This window comes from Ctenopharyngodon idella, chromosome 14 (genome assembly GCF_019924925.1).
Source record: "Ctenopharyngodon idella isolate HZGC_01 chromosome 14, HZGC01, whole genome shotgun sequence".
Classification (NCBI taxonomy): domain Eukaryota; kingdom Metazoa; phylum Chordata; class Actinopteri; order Cypriniformes; family Xenocyprididae; genus Ctenopharyngodon; species Ctenopharyngodon idella.
Window position 1 is genome coordinate 17,597,696 of NC_067233.1, and position 16,617 is coordinate 17,614,312.

Below are 16,617 nucleotides of genomic sequence, written 5' to 3' on the forward strand. Positions count from 1 at the left end.
TAACTTTTGTTCTCTTCCCCCAGTGCTGTCCAACTCCGGATTCCAATTCACAGTTCAGCAAAGAAGACTTGTAAATGTTTGTTGAAGTGAATAGCAGGCAGCAGGGACAGGAAATGTGGTAGAACTTGGAGAATGGAGGGATAGGGAGTCTGAAATGTCCAGAGCAGATGGTAAAACTTCTGGGACAGCTTTATATAGACATGAGGGTAGACCATGTGCATTGAATTCAAATACATGCCAACAGCAAAAGCTGGATCTCATTAGGGTGTTACCACCAAATGTCTTATTATCTTATTACACAGACTAAGTGCTGTTAATGATGTGCAGCATTTTGCATTTTGAGTTGCTTTTATTTGTGGCCAAAATGTGGTGGTGCTGTTTGGGTCCACAAGGTCATGGTTTCACATGATCCTGTTAACCCTGCTGGTAGATGTCGTAACTGCACCATCTGGTTCAAAAAAGCATCTTTCTTCATTAATGGCCATTCAAAAGCTGAACAACTATGATCGAAATGAATATGAATGCTAACAGATATTTTTATGACCACAAAAAAGTGCACCTTTTAGCTTTAGGGTGGGACTTGAATCTGTCCTATTTATCATTTCTGTGGGAATTTTGAGCAAAGTTTCCTCATAAATGTTCATCTTCAGTGGAAATCTTGCTGAACTGGATAGGTCAGAGAAATTCCTCCAAAGCTTGGCGGAGCTCGCATGGTTTGGAATGAATGTTCAGAAATTTTATATGGCATATCAGTTTGCCGGGATCTTGGGTCTAGGTTGTGTGTTTTATCATCAGTGTGTGTCATTCAAGTTGTTCACACTTTGCTCAGTAGTTATCTGAAACTGTTGCTGTTGCTTATTTCCCAGAAGGCATTAGACACAGGCTGACTAAGCCTTGGAGTTTCACATATTGGATTTGCTATTTCAGTGATGAACAAGGTATAAGCCTAAATCTGGGACATATGTGCTGCTTTAGCATAAATCAGTGATGTACACATGAATGTGACTCATATGTTCCTAGACATGACACACAGAACATAATTTCCCTATTCATATTGTACACAGTCCAGACAGCATGTAGAACATTTTCCATGTTTCAAAATTTGGATGTTCATTTCCATGTAACACCGGCACTTGCATATTTCCCTACATTCTCTTCACTTTCCCTTCTGGGCGACGCCTCGGGCCTTTTTATGAGTGATTTAAATGCTGTGGCTCGCTTCATTGCCAAGTCGGCCTTATCTGAAAGAGCCGCACAGTGAGACTGTAAAAGTCAATGCTGCGTTAAAGTGCTGGATTATTTTAGACTAGCTTTTTTTTTTTTTTTTTTTTTTTGTTATGATGATGGATTTATCAACAGTGTTACATTGTGAGTTCTTTGTCTATGCTGTAGACTTCACTTCCTCTCAGGTGTGTTTGGTCTTGTGTATAAGGTTTGATTGATTGGAAGTTAGGTGTGCTGCTTCTTTCATTACTGTGGTTTTAGTGTTGACGTGGTTTTGAATAGGTGAAAAGCTCAGCATGAGGTGTGGTTGGCTAATATACTTTTTTTTTAGATGATCTTTTGTTTTTACATCTAATGCCTGTCATTTATTCAAGCTGATGCAACTAAAGTGTTTTTGAATGCTTGTAAAGTAATGTTCCTTTCTTGAGTGATTAATAGCTACAACATGCTTGATAAAACAGGTCAGGTTTGCAGGTTCAGAGAAATGTTCCCATTTTAATCGTCTCAATTGCTGGTGGCCCACTAAAGCACAGAGCCCTAAATTTAGACATCTTCAGAATCCAGGTCAAATTATAATAAATTTAGCAGCTTTTACATATTAAATAAATTGTAGTTTATTCCTTTTGGAGATTCATATAAGTGGTGTTAAGACAGGCATTACTATTGCTATAGTTCATACTAGGTTAGGGACTTAAATAAGCTTACCTTAAGTATTAAACTTAGACAGAAAGCTACCAGCTACCAGTGTTATTTTAGTGTTAGTTATGTACTAATTATGTTTCAATTAATATTTTGATTTGGCTTTTAGTTTTATATTTTAGTTTTTATTTTAATTACATTTTTAGCCATTTTGTTATGTTCTTTTGTCATTTTTATTAGTTTTTGGTTTTAAAAACATTTTAAATAGTATTTATTTTTTTATTTGTTTTATATTTTTATTTGTATTTATATATTTACTTATATGTATTGTTTATTATTTATTTATTTAATTTTTGGTTTTAATTCAGTAAATTTAGTTCTTGAACTTATTTCAGTTGGTTGCCATTTGCCAAGACAACCTTTTTCCGGCTAGTCCAAGTTTCATCTAATATATGTATATTATTTTATTTCAGCTATTAAAATTGTTTTTAATATATTTTTTTTTGTTTGTTAACAACAAAACACTGCATGCTAGATGGAAATTATACCTAACATTATGCTGCTTATTGAGGTGTGTGTGTGTGTGTGTGTGTGTGTGTGTGTGTGTGTGTGTGTGTGTGCTATTTCTTTTCTAAGCTACAAGACTTACGATTTCCACTTGACGGACAAAAAAACAAGCTAAAAACTCCAATAGGTTTACATACTGTAGAAGTAGTTAGATTAGCCCTATGTTGAGACCAGAAAGGTCACTGAGGCTTGGGGGTGGGCACTTATGGCTTTGGCCATTAATCAGCTGCCTAGCAACCACCCAGAATAGCCTGGCAACCACTCACAACACCCCATGTATTGTTTGTTTTCAGCACCACTCACTTGCTTCAAAAAAATTTTAAAATCTGGTTTAGATTTGAAATGTTTTGAGTTTGCTGACAGTCATCTCCTGACACTTCATTAGACAGGGAGTGACTAATGTTTGTTCTCTTTGGCTGTTTCAGCTGACTCCAGGTGGCAAGGCGGCCCAGGCCGGAGTGGGTGTTGGAGATTGGGTGGTGTCCATCTCGGAGGCCAATGCAGAGGAGATGACCCACGTGGAGGCACAGAACAAGATCAGAGCCGCAACCGACTCCCTCACACTCACTCTGAGCAGGTACATACACACGCACATTTACTCACTGTCTTGCATCAGTGTCTTTTAGTTTCAGTAGCACATAAAGGGAGAGAGGATGACTTAACAGGAAATTGAGTTCTCTGGTTAATGCATCACTCTAAACCCTTTTATTGCAGTCTTGAAAGATAGAGGGTGATTTTTACAACATGTGGTGCATTAGAAACAACTAAACAAATGCATTCTGATGTCTACAACTGTGATGACTTTAAAGAGCTTTGAAGGGCTTTGAAAAAAAGACTAGTTGGACACCATTTGCTTTAGTTAATAGATACCTAAAAGAGTATTTTGGCATTCCATTTAATGTAATTGTCTGTTTATAGACCTTATGTAGCCCCGCCCCTTTCAGCGCTGCGCTCGTTGTCTTTTGACTTCTTTGACTTGTATTTTCACAGCGATCTTACATTTTAATGAATTAATTGCTCGTTTTAAAATCTTCCCGGTCTACTGACATTTGTTAAGACATCAGCTTTAAACATTACAATGCTCATGATAACTTTCATTAACTCTACAACAGGTAAATCCACTTCACCAGCTAGTTATTCTTTGACAGCAATGCTAGACAGAAATATATAGAGCTACCGCAAAAACGGAAGTTCAAAGACAATATTATAAAGATGTCGGCGCACTTGTTTCTCTGGCGCATAAGATCTATAGTGGTTTACCATTGTTTTGTTAAGGATGCCAAAACCACTGCCTATCTCTATAGACAGCAACAGCAGGACTCCAGATGTAAAAATTAATTAAAAAAAAATAACAATTAATTTTCTCCATACAAAAATTGATTTATAGTGATAACAAATCTTAAGACAAACTTACCACAAGCGCTACGATTGGTGTAGCACTGTTTCTGTGGATTTTTATTATTTAATATATAGCTTAACATTCTGTACAAAAGAATTGTGAAATACATTGTTGTTATTAACTAATAATGTTTTATTGAAATAAAGCTGTAATAAAATGGAATAAAATAATATAAATATTAGATGAAAAAGTAATGTTGCTTAGCAACTAATTGAAACAAAACAAGTTTAAGATGAAGTACTTAAAATTACTAAAACTAAAACTGATTTAAATAATAATTAAAGCTAAATAGAAATAATACAAAAAATTACAAAAGCACATAACCAAATTACTAAAACTAAAAAAATCAAAACTGAAATAAAATAAGTTTAAGATGAAGTACTTAAAATTACTAAAACTAAAACGGTAAAAAAAAATTAAAGCTAAATAGAAATATATATATAAAAAAAAAACGTATATAAATGATAAAAGCGCATAACCAAATTACTAAAATTTAGAAAAATAATTCAAAATATTAATAAATACTTTAAAAGTATATAACTATTAGAAAAGTAATAATAAATGCATTATATAAGCACATAAAATTAATAAGACTTTTATACTGTACTATTGAGTTCTTTCTTTCTTTCTTTCTTTCTTTCTTTCTTTCTCTCTTTCTCTCTTTCTCTCTCTCACTCAAAGTTATGATTTATCTCTGAGTTGGTTAGTTTGGTTCTTATAACTCTTTAATTATTTATTTATATTTTAAAATGCCTATGGAAAATAATATGTATCTCAGTTTGAAAAGCATGTTGGTGGCATCGCCAATATCATAGGTTTGAATCTCAGGGAACACACAGACTTGGTGGATAAAACATCTTTCAGATGCATAAATGTAAAATCAATTGGAAATTTACTTCAAAACCAGGGCCACATAAAAATTAGGCAGTCACTCTTGTGCTCTTGTGATATTTGAGCTTTTAATTTTGGTCCGTTGTTTTGAAAATGTGAATGTGACTTTTAAACAGTTCCTAATTCTATGTAATTTGGCCCAAAATTGTGTCTAGAGTGCAGATCTATTAGGCTGCAACATGACTCCAAATGAAAAGGTCTTTTGTCTGTTGCCATAGCAATTGTGTTGAGAACTTGGTATGGGACCTTGTGTGGCATTTAAGCTAAATTAAATGGTCTCTAGATCTTCAGGCCTCTTGTGTTTTGCAAGTAGATTTTAAGACCAGTATTAAATGCATAGAACAAACCTAATAATTCTTTCTTGCGCCATGTAATAAAACTGTCCAATGGCTCGAATGACCCTGGGCTAAAGGTAGAGCAGATAAGCTGGAGACAGAGTGCTAACTCCGTGACTTGAGTTGCCCTTCACTTCTCAACACGGAGATGGGAAAACTCCAATGCCTTGGGACATAATTCTGAAATTGCTTATGTTGCACTCCTTTTGGGAAGTTGCAAAAAGGGCCCAAAAAAGGAAAGTTTGAAATGGACCTTACTGCCCTCAGACAGAATAGGAGCTACTGGTGGAAAGAGTGTAATGTCTGTGGTTAAGAGATGAGTAATGGGAAAAGAGGAGCTTGGCTGCAGAGTGACAGATGCACTCCTTCCTGCTCTGTCATTAAGTCGTCCCTGTGATCAACACAAGATGACGAAGAGTCTGTTTAATGGTCCAAACCGCAGTTATGAATGTGGTTTTCCTTTTTTAGGTGTGCGAGAATCGTTTATATGTCATCACATAGGTAAGCGCTTGTAGTGGTTAGTAATGGCCTGTTTAAGAGAAGATGAGGGATAAAAATTTGCGCTTGAGAATTGTGTCTCTCTTGATAAAACATGGCTCGGCTCAAACAATATGTGCGTGATTCCAATATTTATATGTAAAACTGTTTGTCTCTCTTCACCGGCAAATCTCATGAAAACTGTCAAGACTGACGCTGCGTCCGAAATCGTGTTTGAGTAGGTACTACATTTGAATTTGAATTTACTTTGCGACCATTAAAAAAGTGTGCACTATATAGTATCAGGGCCGGGTCTGGGGGGGGCAATGCCCCTCCAGATTCTTCTTGTGCCCCTCCATCATCCCCAGGATACTCGTTTTTTGTGATTTAGCACACAAAATTTTAAAAATATATCAACACTAAATTACTACTAGAAACATTTGTGCGGTTGTATTTGCGTTGATCATTGTAGCCAATCACAGACATATCCGATGAGCGTGTCAACACAATGGCCAATCAGAGGTGTTTACGAATCTGCTTAACAGCGCTCAAAGCGTCACATTTTTAAAATTTCAATACCAATTGGTACCAAAGTCGGTACTTTGACAACTCTAGTAGTATGAATGAAAATCGTACATACTATGTCTGCCATGTTGTTACTGTCTCTGACCTACCAGCGTCAGCTTTGCCGCTTTACTGCCATTCTCAAATCCTCTCCTGTGGCCTCATGGGATAGTAAAGTGTCCATCGAATGCACACTTCAGAATCGCTGCAGAAGTAGTAGGTTATCTGCGGACTTTTCACTTACTGTTTTGTGAATACTATATAGTAGGGAAATATTTGAATATATTCGGATACAGTCAGGGTCATATTTCACCCAGAAATTTCTATATAGTATATTTGATATAGTAATTAAAGGTACACTATGTAATTTTTGACACTCTAGCAGCTGATAAGCAAAACTGCATGAATCTTGCGGAAGAACATTGTAGCTGTAGCAAATTCTCTCTGTTTATGTATATGACACATCACGCAGGTACTGGGCTATACTGCAGCGGTTGTCGTCCTGCTCGGCCTAAAATAGTCTGAATATAAGCACTTACTATAGGCGTACACGGTTTGGATGATATATAAATTGATATTATAAACGTCACGTCACTTACGCTTGTTTCTTAAGTTGAATACGGAAGGCGTAGGAAGTAGCGTAAGTGCTTTGAACTGCGAGAGGCATTACACTTTCTTCGTACGTTGAATATGGAAGGAGGTCTGGCGGAAGCTAGTTATTTTACTTTGTAATGTGTTAAATATGGATATTTTTCTTATGCAAACGCATCACTTCGCTTCAGAAGACCTTTATTAAACCCCCGGAGCCATGAGGAGTACATTTATGATGGATGAATGCATTTTTTCGAGCTACAAACAGGTGGTTTCTGTGCACTGCCATAATAAAGCTTTGGAGCATCAGGGTGAATATTAATATAACTCCGATTGTGTTCATCAGAAAGAAGAAAGTCATATACACCTAGGATGGCTTGAGGGTGAGTAAATCATGGGGTAATTTTCATTTTAAAGTGAACTAATCCTTTAAATGGTCTGGATGGATTTTAGGGTGAAATATGATGCATACATTTCTTAGTGAGATTCACCTGGATTTGAAAGCTGTTTGTCATTCGTCCCCTGGTATGAGGGAGGACATAAATAAATGAGCTCTGTTCTGTCATAAAATATTGCTGGATGCAGAGACTAGCTAATTCAATTCTACAGACAGCTCTTTGTCACAGGCCACAATTTTGGAATGCTGGGGGACGGAATAAGCTGATTTGGAGGTTTGAATGAAAGTGGGCGTGTCCTCATGAGTCATATCGCTAATGGTTAAATTATGTAATTTCTTGACATTTTTGTGGAGTTTGTTGTGACACAACTGTGAAAACATCTGTTTAACAATGTTCATAATTACCCCTTTGCCCAGTATGCTGATATATGACTAGTATCTTGACTATTGTTTTGGGTGCTTTGGTTGTCAGACATGTCAGTGTATCTGTCTGTCGTTGTCTATCGCAGATAAATTACAGTGTTTGCATCCCATGGAAAGGCATACTTGAAGACAAATGTCTGAACATGTCTGTATTTACTCTGGGATATACTTTTATTACAGAGGGTGGTGTCATTTTGGTTTACACAGCCGTTAGGGCAACCTCTTCAATTGTGGTTTTCAAGGGTTTTTTGAAACACAAAGTCTCTTTTTAGCTTTGTTGCTTTAAATCGTTGTCCTAGTTTGCCCTTTCCTGTGTGTTTTGGTTAGTGAAGTGTTTGTTTAAAGCATTAAGTTCAATGTGGAATCAGAATTGGTTTGTCTCAATGTGTTTGTCTTCGTAATCTTTTGTCGAAATGTAATAGCTTGCTCTTGCCACTGAAACGGGTTTACTTGTCAGCTGACATTACATAGGCCACACAGGCTATTAACCCAAAGCTAGTGGCTGTTTTCATTAAACTACTGTTTTAGATTGTGTAATACAGGTTGTCTGGAAATAGTTTAATGGATGTTATTTCATGTTGCTTTTCTGCGTATATATATATATATATATAAAATTATTGTTTCTTAAACTGAAGAAAAGCATATAGTACATTTGCATGTTTTTAATGTGACTTGTTTTGCATGTAGGAAAATATATTGCATTTAATAGAAAATGGGAAATATAGTGCTCTATATATTGTCAGTTGCACTGGACGATGTTCATTTCCTGGACCGTATCACTCATGTAAAACAGCCTGGTCGTGCTCTCTGAGCTGATATCTGTAATCAGGCCACTGTGCAAAAGGACACCATCACTGTCACAGGAAGTGGTGTATAGGCACAGGAAATGCAGACTCATGGGGAGGTCACTAATGGAATGCAACAATTTTTCCAGCCTAGTCAAACTTACCTAGACAGTCCAGTTTAGGGCAGAATACAGTGGTTATCTTGAGTACCGTGATGGTATTGAATGGTAATACTTTGGTACTTTGTGGGTACAGAGGTAGTCTTTTTTTTTTTTTTTTGTAAAGAGAATGAGCAAAAGAAAAGAAGGAAAAAAACAGAGTTGGGAAAGGTGTTTTTAATGTCAGCGTTGAGTGTTGAGAATTTTTTTCCCACATCTGATTTGTTGCTATTCCACAGGTTTGAGTCATATGCGTCTATTAAAAAACAAAAAAAAAAAAAAAAAAAAACATTTGGACAACCATCAGGTATTCATTCACACAAACAGCTGCAGCATTCCATTCAGACTGATAAAATGGAATTTGGAGCCAGAAAGATCTGATTTAATTCCCATGAGACTTGTTGAATTTGGCACAATTGTCTGTTCATCTTTTAGACTCTCCTTAGTTAACATTTTAAACATTGCAGTGAAATTAGTAATTTTATGAATTAGCTTAAGTGAATTTATTCTCTAATTTTCTCTCTGCAGAGCTTTTCATCCTGCCGGAGGAGAGCAGAAGGTAAGACAGTTACCCTTTTTCTCATCTGACAGAACTGCAAAGCTTTCGCAAGACCACTCAACCAGCTCCTGATATCTGAAGAAACAGATATAGATCTGTTCTCAAATTCTCAGCTGCTTTGAATACTTCAGAACTGAACACACACACACACACACACACACAATAAATTTTTTGTTAAATTTAGTTTAGTTAACCTCCACGCACATACTTGTTTCAGCTTTCATCTAGTGTGAATTTACTCAAATACGTAATACTTTATAACTCATTCATAAGTCATTCTCATGTAAGTTTCATGGCTCGGTTAGCTTTCATGTGCTGGTTGCACTATATTGCGGAAGTTTTGGGTGGTTTGTCTATTTGCCTGGTCTTGCTTAAAACTTCCCTTCAGCACTTTTTGGTTTGATTGAATTTGCATTGCCACAGAGTGCACAAACCCAGACTGAAAGTACATTTTCCCAGGAAACCGTTTGCATGTGCTGTAAATGAACCTGCCTTACATTTTATAGCTGTATAAATTATAGCTAGAATTGCAAATTAAAAGCCTAATAAACTATTTTATATTTGTATTTTCATATTATGTGTGTGTGTGTGTGTGTATATATATATATATATATATATATATATATATATATATATATATATATATATATAATTTATATTATATTATATTATATTATAATATTTTACATACACACATATGACATCTACAGTCAAACCAAAATTTATTCAGACATCTTGAACATTTCATTCATTAATACAGTTGGTAATAAATAAAATGGTAATAAAATATGACAAGATCTCAGAGTTAAACTGTGTCAGGAAAAAAATAATCTTAATTATGTCTGATAACACTTCAGCAAAACATGGTCAGGTCAAAGTGTCTGAATAATTTTTGGTTCCAAATTTTTATCAATTTTACTGGTAGTCCACAGTATGAAGAATTTTTGGGTATAATATGTCACAGTTTACTTTATTTTGCTATCCTCACTTACATAAATGAACTATAGTCTCCTGCACCCACTAGTACAAATATACCAAAAATTTCAAAAACGTCTGAATAATATTTGGTTTGACTGTATATTTAAAACTTTCTAAAGAAATTTTATTTAGAAAATTATTAACAAAAGAACGTCTATAATGTTATTTATCAGTGAAAATGTTGGCAGGGCAGATAAAACAACAACAACAACAACAACAAAACGTAGCATTAATAACTAATAACTAATTTATGTCCTTCCACAATGCATACTATAACAAAACTCTGCCTTTGAATGGGAGAAATTGCACCCTCATGTGGCTGCAGTAGATCATAGCATGGGTCTCTGCAACAGTGCCTGTTATAATTCTAGTCATATCAGACAGTTATACATTTCCTTTCGACCCATTCAGGTGCAGAGTACAGCCAAAATAAAGGAGGTCCTTTAAGCTGGACCTTGGCCTAAATTCAAGATAAATATTTGGGTCCAGGGTGTGTTCACACTTCTCAAACAATCTCTCTCCATTTTCACTGTGCTCATAATTTGCTGTGAGAAGATATGAAGACGATTCATACCTTTTTTTTTTTTTTTTCCTCCAGTTAATCCTCCCATTTGGAGAGGATTAACTATTAAACCGTATCTGGGATTATGCATTCACCTGTGGGGCCACTAGTGTTTATGAAATCACGTGTACGTATGTGTGTGTGTGTGTGTGTGTGCATGATCTGACATGCATGGTGTTGCTTTTGCACTGTCTTTCTCCACACTCAGGATTCACTCACACCTGCATCTAGTCAGCCCAAGTACTCGTTTGCACCGAGCACAACCATAAACAAGATGGCGCGGCCATTCTCCGCAGCCTTTGGCAATGGCAGCAAAGGTCCCATCATCAAGCCAGTGTCGTACGCCCCCAAGCTTAACTTCAACTCGCAGGTGCCGAGCAGCACGCCGCAGCCTCACAATGGGTAGGTGACCAGCCAGCCAGGTTTCCGACTGAGACTCTGGCTCATAATCTGTCTTTAAAGCAGGCTTTGATCGCCACAGGACCTGCTTGATGAGCTTAGTCCACAATAATGAGCCTCATCATACCCAAGGCTGCATGTTTCTAATGATGCAGCAATACCTCAGTGATGGGTAAGAACGCCCACAGCTCCCAGAGTTCATGGTGAGCGTGAGTTGTTAGCTCGGAAATTGGGCTGCACGATATTGGAAAAAGAAACCCTGACATTACGATATTTACTTTTTTTGAGATACTGTATATATTGGAATATGAAGACCCTCAAGCCATCCTAGGTGTATATGACTATCTTCTTTCAGATGAACCCAATCAGAGATATATTTAAAAATATCCTGGCTTTTCCAAGCATTATAACGGTAGTGAACAGGGGGGGTGTTTTGAAGCCCAAAATAAATGCATCCATCCATCCATCATAAATATAATCCATATGGCTCCAGGGGGTTAATAAAGGCCTTCTGAAGCGATTCGATAGGTTTTGTAAGAAAAATATCCATATTTCAAACTTTATACACTTTTGCCGTAGGCCTGTAAGCACACTGCGCAAGTCGTCTTGCACCAAATGAGTAACCCCTGACGCGATGTATGACGCAGGATGTAGGAGTAGCGTAATCTTAGACGCTTCTCACAGTTTACACAAATATGGCTGAGCAACAAACTCAAGCTCCTCTTCTCTTATATCGAAATCCTCCGACATTTCTCTTTAAAGTTTCTCTTTTTAGACTTCTAATTCGTGACCGGTGTTTTGTTTTGCTCTATCCTCTGAGCTTCCGCTTTCATCATTACATCATGCGTCGGGGCAGGGGTTACTCTTCCACCGCTAATCGATGCGTATGGCCATCTGCCTGTAGCTAGTTATTATAGTTTTTTAAATATGGATATTTTTCTTACAAAAACCCATCGCATCACTTTGCAAGGCCTTTATTAACCCCCTGGAGCCATATGGATTATTTTTATGATAGATGAATGCATTTTTTGGGGGCCTCAAAACACTTCCGTCGTTCACTACCATTTTTACATGGCTCTGTGGAATACTTGATTCTGATTTGGTCAATCGCGCCATTCAGCGGTATGTTATTACCCGATAACAACCGCTAAAAACAGATAACACAGGCTCATCTGGGTAACTGAAGTCTGCAGCGCTATAAGCTTGCGAGGAACAGTTTTTCCTCATGGAAATTTTGTGTTTGGTGAGCTAATAAAATATTAAATCTCAGTCAAATCAATATTTTGTGTAGTTATTTAATGTCATCCGGTATAGCGTACTCGCTCTCTCGTTTCATACATATTTTGTTCACTGTAATGGATTATAAGATAACAAACAGGTACGATTTTAAATCCGTTTTTATCTCAGATCAATATCTCTTATCCCCATAATTATTTATGTGGTGAAATGCCGTGTAATATGTGGTATGACTCTACCGTATCTCTTAAATGTCCGTCTAGTTTGAACTTGCTGCTTGCTAGCAACTGCTTTCCCTGTGGAAGCTTTGCATTTAAAAAGCTAATAAAATATTTCGACTCAGATCAATATTTCATGTACATCCAGCCAGTTGTTATCGCAGAATAAACCCCTTCAGGCTGATGTAAGACCCCTCCGCTTCACGTCAGGGTCCTGATCAGCCTGTCGGGGTTTATTCTGCGATAATAACCGGCTGGATGTACATTATCCCTTACTTATAAAGCTTGGAAGAGCTAGGATATTTTTAAATATATCTCTGATTTATTTTTGGGTGAACTATCCCTTTAACATTTTCATTGTTTGTATTATTTTATTTATTTATTTATTTATTTAAATTGGTTGTTCACACTTGGGTTTACACTTTACAACAAGCCTCTTTAAGTAACCATAAAGTGAACACAAAAAAGTAAAAAAAAAAAAAAAAAAACGCTTCTCCATTTCTTTCACTTTTTTGTTGTGATTATTATTAAATAATATATTAAACAAAATTTGTACTGTAAAATAAGAAATAGAGTATTTAAAAAAAAAAAACATTAATTTTATATTACATTCTGGTGACGGTAGTAGTGCATATATTTATTTAATTAAAACGTAGCCTGCGCGATTTGACATATTGCGATAACAATTTTATTCGTGCAGGCCTACTCTGAAAGTTTAAGTCAACATTCTGTGTTGCGTTCCCACACAGTGAGGTTTGGGGTCAGTGAGTTCAGGAGTCTGGTCTTTAGTGTTTTTCTGGATTTATTGTGCGTACTTGTAATAAACAACGTGGCGTTAAGCAGCTGTGTCTGTTTTCCCTGTTGAAACAGGCGGTTGCATCGCCGCCCCGGTGACCAGACTGTTCTGGGATGCGCTCGAACATGCCGTCTTCATCTGTTTTCCTCTCCACCTCTTCATCATCCCTTTGCGGGGATGTTCTGCACCTATTTTCCGCCAAGGTCCTGCATTTTAACGAGCGCTTTTATTTAAGCTGATCAAAACAACAGATGCTAGCAGTCAAGTCCGGTAGAGTCGAAGACAATAAAATCGTGTTTTTTTTTGTTTTTTTTAAACATGAACACATGAAGGAGTTTGTGAAGCTCTAAGGTGTTGATCTGGCCAGGTCGAGAAGGTTGAAATTTGTCTTTAGGCCAGGGCTTGATGTTGTCTGTTGCTGTTTATAGAGTCGAGACCCTCCCATAAAATCTGCTGAGCCCTCAAAGTGCCGTTACGACCCCGGTGCTGAATTACTTAACAGCCTTACTTGGAAAAGCTTCTGTACGAATCCACCTTAACACAAGTTTCCACACAAACAAATTACATGAAAGTGATGTTTTATTCAAATGGATGTCCTCATTGTTTTATTCAAAAGACTTGATCTTCAGTTGGATCGTGGGAATATTTTCTGCTGCTAAGAACCGGAGTAGACAACATTGGAGTTTTGGAGTGTAGTGGGAGGGAAGGAGGGTGAATCAGATTGGCTGCTGGAGTATTCCGAGTGCGTGTTTGCGATCCAACACTGTGTGATCTCCAGAGAACATGGAGACCTCAGTCACGTCAGCATTCTGAGCATGTTTACAGCACCGCACGCCTACATGCTTGTTTTTACAACTGTTCACTCTAAGGGGCACTATTGCTTGCGGTGTTTGTGGAATGGTACCAACTTGGAGAATTAAAAAAAATGCCTGAAGCGTTCAAATCAAAAGTATTATATTCTGACCTATTAAATTGATCAAAAGTAACAGTAAAGACATTTTATAATATTACAAAACATTTCCATTTTTAATCAATCTAAAGAATCCTATCTAAATGTATCACAGAAGCAGCACAGCTGTTTTCAACATTGATAATAATAAGAAATGTTTCTTGAGCAGCAAATCAGCATATGAGAATAATTTCTGAATAATCATGTGACAATGAAGACTGGAGTAATGATGCTAAAAAAACCTCAGATTCGTCATCACAGGAATAAATTACTATTTTCAAATATTTAAACAAAAACAATATTTTAAATTGTAATTATAATTCACAATATTACTGTTTTCATTGTATTTTTTATCAAATAAATGTAGCTATGTTGAGCATAAGAGACTGCTTGCTGAGAAGTTATAGTTTATATGTACAGTCAAACCAAAGTTATTCAGACACCTTGAACATTTCATTCACTATTACAGTTTATTCACTATAGTTTAAAAAAAATACTAATAAAATATGGCAAGATCTCAGAGTTAAACTGTGTCAGAAAAAAATAATCTTAATTATGTCAGATAACACTTAAGCAAACATGGTCAGGTCAACGTGTCTGAATAATTTTTGGTCACAATTTTTTATCAATTTTACTGGTAGTCCACTGTATGAAGAATTTTTGGGTATAATATGTCACAGTTTACTTTATTTTGCTATCCTCACTTACATAAATTAACTATAGTGTCCTGCACCCACTAGTAAAAACAATATTAAAAAATATCTAGTGTCTGAATAATTTTTGGTTTGACTGTATTTTTCTTGTAGTACTGTTTGTAGTATTTTTAAAATTCTCAGGCCTAGATAGTTGAGTAAGTTATTAAAATAGTAATTCATAGCTTTTTCATGATTTTTATTTTATTTTTTATTTTTTTTTTAAATAAAATGAATAGATGTTTTTACTTGCTCAACTTAAAAATACTTAATGATTCATTGGCTAGAAATTGAAATCTCTATAAAATGATTTTATCCAGTTGTCACAAACGACTGGAAGAATCATAAATCTTTGGTCAGAATTTTAGGAACCATGTATTTAGGGTAATGTTGGTTTTATGGTATAAAGCCAGATTCAGTGTCCGTTAGATCTAGTGGTTGTCATGTTTGGCTAAAGGTTTAGGGATATTTTTAATAATAAATGCACATTTTATAGTTATAGAACATAATCTTTTAACTAATTTAATAGGAGGTACAGCTCATGTTTTCAAGTTTTCTGTTGTTACTTAAAGCACGCTGTGATTCTTTACACCACTAGAAACCCACAATTTGCTTTGTTTTTCTCTGCATGTCTTTCTAAATGCTGTTTATTCTGCTCTGCGTTTCTGTGTGATTTATTTCTAAACAATTTTTTGTCTCCTTCTCTTTTTATCTCCTTTGTCATTCCACAGATGGAAGTTCTTGACAAGTTAGTAATGCCTTTCCTTATTTCCCTCCTGCTCTGAGAAATGTGTGCAATTATTGTTTTTGGCTATCAAATCCCAGCCCTGTGGCTCTGCCTCTCTCCGTTTTCATATATTTTTTTCCCCTAAATTTAATTTATCTTTCCCTTTTCCCAAGCCTGCATTGTTGCAGTATTGGCTTTAGGAGAAGGCAGATTTCTCACATAAGCTGTCGTCTTGCTCTGTAATTATTCACTAAGGGATTGTAAATGTACAGCTTTATTCTAGCGTTGATATTTCCCAGCATAGTGGTGGAGATCAGCGGACAGCCTCCATTCACTCGGCCTAACATCAGCCTGCTTTAATGGACACTGTTGTGTTCTTCTTTGTTCTGCTCCCACTCTTCCTCTCGATTGTTATTTGTGCTCCTTTTCCTTTTTTCCTCCATCCTGTTTTTTCTGTCTTCCTTCACTCTCCCGTTCATTAGAGGAGAAGCCTTCTATGAGGAGTTGTACCCTGAGGGGAAGTAAGTGCTGAATGCTTGTGGCTCTAATGCACTAGCTGAAAGAACATAGACCTGCCGCTGACCTCACTAATAAACTCTTGCTTTTGACGACATCAGACCATGTTTCATTGCTTTTTCACTCAGTAGTTGAACTGTATTGAAACGCGGCACTTTAGCTGGGTCATTTGAAACTATTAGCAAATGTAGTCGTGCACTCTCTGAGTGACTTCATTAGAGCATGAAGCAATGATGTGGAGCCTGAACTGAAATCACATTTCGTGGGTGTTTTGATTTATTATTTTGTGTGCATGTAGTTATGAATCTGATGTGTGAAAAACAGGGCTTTCAACCATTACAGACTGTCCCACCAGACTCTCAGCCAACCCACAGTCTCCAGTATTTTTTTTTTTTTGTTATAACTTTCATAATATTAACATTAACACCACATTATGTAATTAAATAATAAACTGGTTAATAATATTTTCAATAACTTTCATTAAGACTCTTGCATTTAGCAGATGCTTCTATCCAAAGCCACAAATATTCATAGT

General features: G+C 36.3%; 1 protein-coding gene across 5 annotated transcripts in view; it reads left to right on the plus strand.

Annotated features, from left to right (window-relative positions):
* pdlim7 (PDZ and LIM domain 7) overlaps positions 1-16,617 on the plus strand; it is a 45,719-nt gene that overhangs the window by 10,551 nt on the left and 18,551 nt on the right. For 2 of the 5 annotated variants that reach the window (XM_051860884.1, XM_051860885.1), the window contains exons 3-6: positions 2,856-3,007; positions 8,979-9,009; positions 15,571-15,587; positions 16,049-16,087. In XM_051860884.1, the coding sequence (XP_051716844.1) occupies positions 2,856-3,007; positions 8,979-9,009; positions 15,571-15,587; positions 16,049-16,087 (239 nt within the window). Of the gene's footprint in view, positions 1-2,855; positions 3,008-8,978; positions 9,010-10,757; positions 10,952-15,570; positions 15,588-16,048; positions 16,088-16,617 lie in introns of all 5 variants that reach the window. The other 3 variants (XM_051860886.1, XM_051860888.1, XM_051860887.1) reach the window with 2 other exon arrangements.